The sequence below is a fragment of the Tupaia chinensis genome, unplaced genomic scaffold (genome assembly GCF_000334495.1).
Source record: "Tupaia chinensis unplaced genomic scaffold, TupChi_1.0 Scaffold000294_3, whole genome shotgun sequence".
Taxonomy (NCBI): Eukaryota; Metazoa; Chordata; class Mammalia; order Scandentia; family Tupaiidae; genus Tupaia; species Tupaia belangeri.
This window is the reverse complement of record NW_006159781.1, coordinates 124917-133893: the sequence shown is the minus strand read 5'-3', so window position 1 is coordinate 133893 and position 8977 is coordinate 124917. Positions and strand designations below refer to the sequence as shown.

Below are 8977 nucleotides of genomic sequence, written 5' to 3'. Positions count from 1 at the left end.
GGGGCGGGGGGGCCGGGGGGGGTGCTAAGAAGCCGGAGAGCTCCTAACCAAGGGCAATGAGGCCATTAGTGATCCCCTCCTCACCAAGTGCTTACCCCCAGGCAGCCCCTGCGCTGGACGGGACCAGCTCCCGGGGCATCAGGCAGTACCAGTACCCCGCAATGGCTAGTGAGCAGCCTCTGGGTGTTCGGCTACTACGGGAGGAGCAGCACGGACCAGCAGGAGGCCCTCACTATTCCTTCACTGCCACCCACGAAGCATTCAGGGGCCGCAGGGCCCAACCTGGCTTAGCCCTGAGCTACCCAGGTCCCAAGCAGGCTGGGAGAGTTCCAGGACAATTCCTGTCTCCCCGGGACCAGGTCCTGCAGCGTCACTCTCCCCTGCCCATGTTTCCTGCCACGGGGTGGTGGCAGACCTGTACCCTGCACGTCCCAGAGAGCACAGGACTGCTGTTTCGGGCAGCTCGCAGTCTATCCCAGCTCCTGCCCTGGATCCTCCTTCCCAAATAGGTGGCGACTGATGTTTAGGGCTGTGGATTCTGTCCTGTGGGCTGGAAAACAGAAGCACCTACGGGGGAGTCTCTGGAAAACCACCAGGTCTGTCTTGTTTCCGGATGTCGAGCTGTGCCCTCTGCATCCTCTCTACAGGACTTCACTTCTCCTGGACCCCTTCCTTCCAGCTCGCCCACCACCTGGGTCCTAACTTGCCCAGGCCCTGAGACGGAGGGGCTGGAGCTTGGCAAGTATTGCTCCCGACTACACCCAGCCTGCAGGGCGGCCGGCCTGCACAACCTGCACAATGGGAGATGCTGCTTATCTCGCAGGGCCAGGGCTTGGGCACAATGCCTCTTGCCTGGCTTGTTGCTACTGTCTCAGCAACAAACCATCCCGAGTCTGACCTTCAAGCTCCAGGCAAGGCTCTGACCCAGCACAAGACCTGAATTTCTTGGAGACCTCGCTGTTGTCCCAACACTGGGTGCTCAGTTCCTGCCTCCTATACAGCTCCTGGAACCTGTGTGCTCAGGTAGGGCTGCTACCCTGCAAAGAAACCCCTTGCTGTTTGATCATTTAAAGGTGCAAATTGCTGATTTCAGCTGCCTTACAGACCAACTGAGTTATCGATCTTAAATTGAAATGTTCAAAATGACAAGCTAAAAAAGAGGGAGACGGGCCAGCTGGTGGCATTGCGGTTACAGGACTGGACTCCCACATGGCCAACCACAGTCCGAGGGCATGTGAGGCTTGCTTTCTCACTTTCCCTCTCTCTCTCCCTCTCTCTCTTGGGTAAGCACACAAGCCCTACAGCAAAAATTAAAATACATAAATAAAGAAAATTACTGATAAATAAGTAATTCTTAGAAGAAAAAGAAGGATGAAATGGAAACCCAGACGTCATTAACTGTCAGCTCCTAATTGCAAAGGCAGAGTACGGAAGTAGGTGAAGGAGACGATGAAGGCCGCTGGGCAGATCCATGGCGCTCTGCACCCAGGCAGGCCTGTGACGCCCTGCACAGCACCCGCTGTACGGCATCCGCGCCGCCTGTGCCGCCGGCTCCCAGAGCGCATCCTACTGCCGACACCGAGCAGCAGGCAGGAGCCGGGTCCACGCTGACCTCCATCTCATCCACACACCCCAGCAATGAAAAGGCACCCAGGCTGTAAGAGATGCCACCACCTGGCATGGCAAGGTCGTCTGTATGGGTCTGTAAGTGCCCACTGGACACTGGTGGTTTCAGCAGAAACCGAGGCCTGCCCGACTGACAGTGCAAGGAGTGGGGACAGTCATGCTCAGAGACACCCAGAAGTGGGCCAGCACCTGAGGAACAAAGCCGAAGGCCTAGTGGGACCCCGCCATCTGGGGAAAGCTGAAGTGGACTCCTCCGGGAAGCCTCCTGTCTCCTTTCTCCTCTCCCCTGCCCAGCAGGGCGCTTCCTCAGCTCCCACCGGACCCTGAGCCCCTTTGCCACATATCTGTACCTGGGCCCCTCAGCCATTAGCCACCGTACCCACTAAGTGAACATCTGTGCACGAAGTCTCAACGGGGCTGAGCCACCAGTGTCACTGAGCACCCGGCCCTCCCGCCGTCAGGCTGTATAATCAGACTCATTCCGAAGGGAAAACGTGTCTCTTAAACAGCTTAAACAGGTTACTTTGAAGACATTTCTCTTCAGGGGATGCGCTTAGACAGCACAAACCCAAAGTGTTCAATTCTCCCAGGGTGACAGCTAAGGGACTTCACCTGGCATTTAGAACAATGGCATTTATGTGGGCGGACCTGGGGAAAACACTGACAAACGAAAGCTGGCCTAATTCACCCTTTCCCCGTCTTGGCATGCACAGAGCTCAAGCATGTGTGGGGAGCCCTGCACACCCCACTTGGGCTTGGTCGCCACTGGGGCCCTGGCCCTGCCACCTGGTGCTGTGACCCCAGGGACAAGGCACTGGGGACGTGGCGTGCTCACTGCTGTTGGGGCCCGGCCAGTCAGCACTAGAGCGGGAGCGTGGGGTACCCGGCAGCCCACCCCGAAATGGTAGCAGGTCCACACTGTAGGCTGGGCCCCGCCAGCGGTGACGCTGAGTGGTACGAGCCCAGGGCGGGCCTCAGTGTCCCACCTGGAAAGGGGGATGACGACCTCTGAGGGTGCCCGTGAGGGCGGGAGGCGCCCACACTGCGACTGAGGCCAGGGCCTGGCACGCTCAACGCTGGGCGCCCTCACCGCTTCCCGCCCCTCAGCTTTCCATGGCAGACAACACGTCCCCTGGAAAGCAGAGCACAAGCACACCTGAGGGGCTGTCACAGGGTGTGCCCACCTGCGTGGGACCCGACGGGCCCAGAAGCCTCTGCTCTCCTAGAGCCGGCAGGAAAATGCCACCTTCGACACAGCTTTCGGTGTGCCACGTCAGGAGGGGGCGCCCTCTTCTGGGGGCCATTTTGTCCCTTGTCCCCTTCTTCCCTGCTGCATCCCCAAGTCTGGAACAGGGCCCTCACACTGCAGGTGTTCTCCCAGTGTCCACTGAACGAATGACTTCTGCTCAGCATTGGTGTTTTCCGTGTATGAACTTTAATTCCAAATTCAAGTATTTGCTTTTAAGCTTCTGAGCAGGACACGTCTTACTACCCAACATTACACTCTTTGCTTTCCGACCGACTGGCACCCCAGCTCCTCACTCATTCACTCAGTCAACAATCACCGGTGTGCCTGGTGCCATGCCAAGGCCCAGGTTGCCAGGCCAGGGAGGTCAGGGCACAGGGGGAGAAGGAAACAATGTGGATGCCCACGTGGGACGGCTGCCTAAGCCTGCAGGAGAGGTCGGGGAGGCTTCCTGGGGGACAGCCAGCTCTCCGGGGAAGAAATGCATCCCCTCCCATGGGCAGAAAGGCAGCTCTGTGCTGGTGGGGGTCTGCAGACTCAGCCTGGCAGAGTGACCGCGCAGAAGCCTGGCAAAACTCCCCTGGAAGGGCCAGGTGCTCCAACTGGCTGCCGACACACGCCTGTGTCATAGCCGTGCTCAAGAACGTGGTTCTGTTTTCAAGGTATGGAGTGAGCTGAAGCTTCCCGCCAGGGCTGAGAGTCCTCAGGTTTGCTTTCTGGACGCCTGTCTGGAAGGAGGGTGAAGAACAGGGAGGACGACACCTTATTCGCAGCAGAGCAGACATTAGTCTGGTGGGAGATCGCGTTAATGATTCTGTTTAGAAACTTTAGTCAAACAAAGGCGTGCTACAACCCTGCCAGGGGCGATGGCAGGCACAGTGGGATTTCAGCTAAGCCGATGCACAACTCGTACTGGGGAGCCCAAGGACCCGGCTTCGCAAGCACACAAACCCACAGGGTCGACACAAAGGCCCTGGCACAGAGAACCCCCAGGAGCGGAGTGGCCGGGAATGTGGGATGGGGCGCTGCAGCGGACGGCCAGGTGATGCTCACGTGCACCGACCTGGCACTCCATGCCAGGTGCCCACGGCACCCTCCCGCCTCCTACTGCTCACCATGGACGGACGGCCAGGTGACGCTCACGTGCACCTACCTGGTGCTCCACAATGCCCACAGCGCCATCCCGCCTCCTACTGCTCACCGCGGACAGCCAGGTGACACGCACGTGCACCCACCTCGCGCTCCCGATGCCCACGGCGCCCTCCCACCTCCTACTGCTCACGGAGGATGGCCAGGTGACACTCACGTGCACCGACCTGGCGCTCCACAATGCCCACAGCGCCATCCCACCTCCTACTGCTCACCGCGGACGGCCAGGTGACACCACGTGCACCGACCTGGTGCTCCACAATGCCCACGGCGCCGTCTCGCCTCCTACTGCTTACTGCAGACAGCCAGGTGACACGCACGTGCACCCACCTCATGCTCCCGATGCCCACGGCACCCTCCTACCTCCTACTGCTCACCGCGCTGGCTCTGGGGCCCAGGTGCTCTCATCTGTGGAACCTCCACGATCAGCCCAGGGCTGGACTGTGGAGGTTCCATATCAGTCTCTGTGCATCCTATGGACAGATTCGGCGGCACCTGGTCTAGAAGGATAGAGAGCATGCACGGTCCACGCAGATGGCGTCCAGACAACAGGACAATGCTTGTGGGAGTGTTTTCATGTGATGTATATCCCTGCAGGGCTCTGTGTGAGGGGAAGCAGCCTGCCTCCGGGCGTGTTAAAGCAAGCAGTAGGGACAGCCTTTGAAGGGGACAGTAAACATCAAGTCCCAGGCCAACGCTCCTTAGGGCTTGCCTTCCCAAACACCAGACAGCAAGGCATCTACGCCCTCTTCTCCCCCACACCCTCCTCAGAGACTCCTGAGCCCGCGAGGGCACAGATGGGGCAGACCCAGCCTAGGCTGACCCACGGGTCTGTGCTCCGGATACACAGGCCAACGCTGCGCAAGGACCTGCCTGGAGGGGCTTCTGATGTGCACACGGGCCCCCTCCATCTGGCCCCCTGGGGCCCTTGGCCCTGCGGGAGACAGACAAGCCCTTGTGTTCCCAGAGGCCCCAAGGGCAGCGGGAAGCTGGTTTCCCAGGAAGTGCTGCCAACACGTGAAAAGCCCCATGCCTGCAGCCAAGCGCTCTTGACCACCAGCCCCCAGAGCTGAGGGATGCCCAGAGGCTGGCCCGAGGTGTGGCAGTAGGAGGGCCTGAGGCTGCTGGAGCCAGCAGGAGGATTGGCCAAAGTCCCTCCCCCATGGCTGTGGGCAGGGTGTGCCAGGTGCTGACTTGCTGAGGGAGTGACCAGCAAACAGCATAGGGAACGGCCTCCACCTAGTCTGACCACCCTAATCCCACAGGACTTTCTAACAAGCACTTGGCTCCAGAGAGTCCGGGCCCTCTGTAAGACCACGCTCGCTCCAGCTCCAGACTTTGGTTCAGCCAGAAGGCCATCACTGCCCCCTGCTCCCACTCCAGACTAGACTTGCTGACTCCGGCAGCAGACCACACCACTGAGGGCAGCTGGGCCTGGCCCCAGCACCCCATCCTCCAGGGAGGCCGCCGCCCTTTCTCCTCCCCGCTCTTATGAGCACCTTCGGCTGGGAGTTAGCTGCCTCCCTCCTTCCTCTTTTCTTCTAAAGCTCTTACTACAGGTGGGCACTGCAGAAAGTGCCCCCGATGCCCACGAAAGCCTGACTCAGTATTACGCCCTGCACAGCCTACCCTCCCACAGGTCTGCTGTCACTCGCTCCCCTAACAAGCGTCTGTGGCTTACCAAGTGCCAGCACTGCTGGTCCTCCACGTCTCCCTTCCTGCCCCTCCACGGGGGAAGCCCCTCCCTGTGTGCCTCAGCAAACCTACAGGACCCAGCGTGATGCTCTCCTCCAAATGGCAAAGCAGAGGTCCCTGAGGGCAGGGCCACGCAGCACACACAAGATGGTTCTGAAATTACCTGCTCTAGCCCGTACCTTTGGTGAGAAGTAAATGAAGCTCAAAAGACTCTCCGCAGAGAGACCACAGGGCTTTCTTTGGGACAAGTTGCCTTCCACAGGTGAGGGGACTCGCTGGGATGCAGCTGCAGTGGCACATACACGGGTCAGAGCCGGAAAGGCCAGGGTGAGGGGACTCGCTGGGATGTGCTGCAGCGGCACATACACGGGTCAGAGCCGGGCAGGCCAGGGTGAGGGGACTCGCTGGGATGCAGCTGCAGCGGCACATACACGGGTCAGAGCCGGGCAGGCCAGGGTGAGGGGACTCGCTGGGATGCAGCTGCAGCGGCACGTACACGGGTCAGAGCCGGGCAGGCCAGCTCGCTGAGCAGTGCCGCTCTGCCCTGCAACATCCAGCATGAAGATGACGACGACAAGCATGGCCGCCCTAATACCAACTGCAGAGTGATTCTGGGGCCGGTATCATGAGCAGGGCCTGCCTGAACATTCCTCAAGAGGAGGACACTTTGGGGACCAGCAGTTAGCATAATGGCTATGCCGCTGAACTCCCATGTAGCCAACTGTGGTTCGAGTCCCAGACCCGGTGGCTTAAACTCACACCAGCCGCGTGTGTGTGCCCAGGATCCCGAGAGGAGACTGGAGGAGAAGGGATTGCGGTGTGGCCATCCCCCCTGGGGGGTGATTTCTCGCTTTCTGTCTCTCTGTCTCTGTCTTTCTGGCGAGCGCACGTGCAAAATAAAAACCTCTCAAAAAAAAAAAAATTTAAGAAAAAGAGGAGGACACTCTTGTCTCGGAACTATCGCAGCTGAGACCCTAACAGGCAGCTAAGAGCTGAAATCAATGGTGGGACGCCTTAAATCTACTTGATTTAACATATGCTGACGGTACAAGCTGGCAATGTCCGCCTAGACTTTGTTTAACAAGCAGCTGAAGACTTCTGTAATTGCACTATATTTAGCTACTAAATGTTTCTAGCAGCTTCTACCACCAGATGGGGAATTCAGACCAAGCGACGAACACACTGCAGGAACAGAGCGTGGACTGATGTGCTGATGGCCTCCTGCTCCCACGTCCGCCCTGGCCCCACCACTGCTCTAACCTCACAGTACCAGGATGTGGGTGCCACTGCTACCACCATTTTACAGATTGGAAAATTGAAGCAAAGGAAAGTTAGCGACTTGCCCAAAGCAGACCAGGCAGTAAGTGTCGAGGCCAGGAGCCAGAGTACCTGCGACCCCTGCTGGTCTGCAGCATCAGGGCCTTCTCAGTGTGCCCACCCCCAAGACCGAGGCAGGTGCTGATTAACATCAGGCAGCAATGACAGCTCTCAAACAGGGCCGCGGACCCTGAAGGCCTCTATCTGCACTTCGGGCTCAGTGTTGAAAAGGACAAGGATCTGCGTTTCTAAAGGCCTGCGTTGGGGAGGTCACAAGGCTCTGAAAGCTGCTGCTGGGACAGCAAGCGGGGCTGCCTCCCTGTGGGCCTGTACCTGTGAGGGGGGCACAGCCGTCCCGAACTCCAGCATTGTTCCAGAGCCCCTCTAAACTACGCCTTGAATACCTTAGACCATGGCCTCAGATGGTGCTTGACCTCTGACAAAATTATATACCCAATAACTCAGGGTTTATATAACTACTTCCTGCTGGTCCCAGCAAATGTCAGGGCATCACCTCCACCTCTCTCACCATGGGAGGCCCCTGTGCCAGGAAGCTCTGACGTAGGTTTGACTCTCATCTCATCCTGGGAGCCTCCCTCAGAGGCTAGAAGGGATGACGATCCCCAGGCTCAGATCAGTCAAGCAACTTGCCCAAGGTTGCACAGCTAGTAAAGCCCAGCTGGAATCAGAACCCAGACCTTTCCAATGTCAGAACTAGTGCCCTGTCTACAGCTGCCAGGAGAACTCCAGCAGCTGGCCCTGCTCGGCTCTGAGTCATGTACTTGCCCGCTGCTGCTGCGTACCAGCAATTTCCTGTGCCCAAGGAAAGTAACTTTTCCCAAAGAGAGGCTGGCCAATCCCAAATTTTGGTGACAAAATTTGATAAAGAGAAAAAAAAAAGGACTTTCCTTTAACCCGCAGACAGGACAAGGGGGCCTCAGGAAGAATAACTTTCAAAACAAGTACAAAATAACCTAATCAGGAAGGGAGTTCCTCACAGCCACAGCCCAGTGGACAGATGCCTGCTGGCCTGCACTGCTAGCCTGATGTCACATCCCGGCCACCCTCGCTTCTATGCAAAACTCGGAAGTCAAGGTTTTGCGGGTAACAGCCTAGCCTGAGACCGTGTGTGAAGCTCCCCATCACAGAAGGGAGGACGGGGAATTGACAGCCACAAGACCTTTCAGACACCCCAACCTCTTGAAGCGTCAGACTTTTCTATCAAGGCGAGCTCACCGCCTTCACGGGTAGCTCAAACCCAAAGCCCTGCCAGGCACTATGGGCTGCTCCCTGCCCTCGTCAGGAAGAGAGCACGGTTCTTACCTCCCAGAAGCTGTCGCTGGACACTTCTACTCCCACGGAATCATCATAGGTGACAGACATTTCTCCAAAGGGTGAGGGTGCAGCAGACAATCCTTAGACCCAATGCTGTGGATGCTCAGAATCTGTAGACAAACCTATAAAAGGAGAATTTTTAAATTCCCAAGAGCAATCATCTCCATTTTACACCTCCGCCTCCCACACAGGACAGTCTGAGACCACCACAGGCAGGAGCCCAAGTCCTCGGCTTGGCACCGCAAGGTGGAGCTGGGTGGCCAGCACGCTCCGAGCACCCACGTCCTGGGCACCGCTCCACGTGCTGCCACGGTCACCCTCACGATTCCCTGTGAGGGACAGGCTCTAGGATCAGGCTGCCGGGCTCAGACTCCAGACCCAGTATTCACCAGCGGGCACCACCGAGCAAGTTACCTACTGCTCTGTGCCTCGATGCCCTTATCTGTAAAAGCCGGTAATGGAACCTCCATCGCACAACTGCTGAGACTCAGACCCATCATGCTCTGTGTAATGATGCTTCAGTCAGGGACAGACTGCACACGCGACGGCGGCCCCAGGTTACCGTGGAGGCCAGACAGTGGTGCCACCGTGAAACGCAGTGCTCAAAGG

At 58.1% G+C, this 8977-nt stretch overlaps 1 protein-coding gene across 6 annotated transcripts in view; it reads right to left on the bottom strand.

Moving 5' to 3' along the window:
- PACSIN2 (protein kinase C and casein kinase substrate in neurons 2) overlaps positions 1 to 8977 on the bottom strand; it is an 83313-nt gene that overhangs the window by 27608 nt on the left and 46728 nt on the right. For all 6 annotated transcript variants that reach the window (XM_006150688.3, XM_006150689.3, XM_006150685.3 and 3 more), the window contains exon 2: positions 8357 to 8490. In XM_006150688.3, coding sequence (XP_006150750.1) covers positions 8357 to 8416 — 60 coding nt within the window. In that variant the 5' untranslated portion in view covers positions 8417 to 8490. The remainder of the gene's footprint in view (positions 1 to 8356; positions 8491 to 8977) is intronic.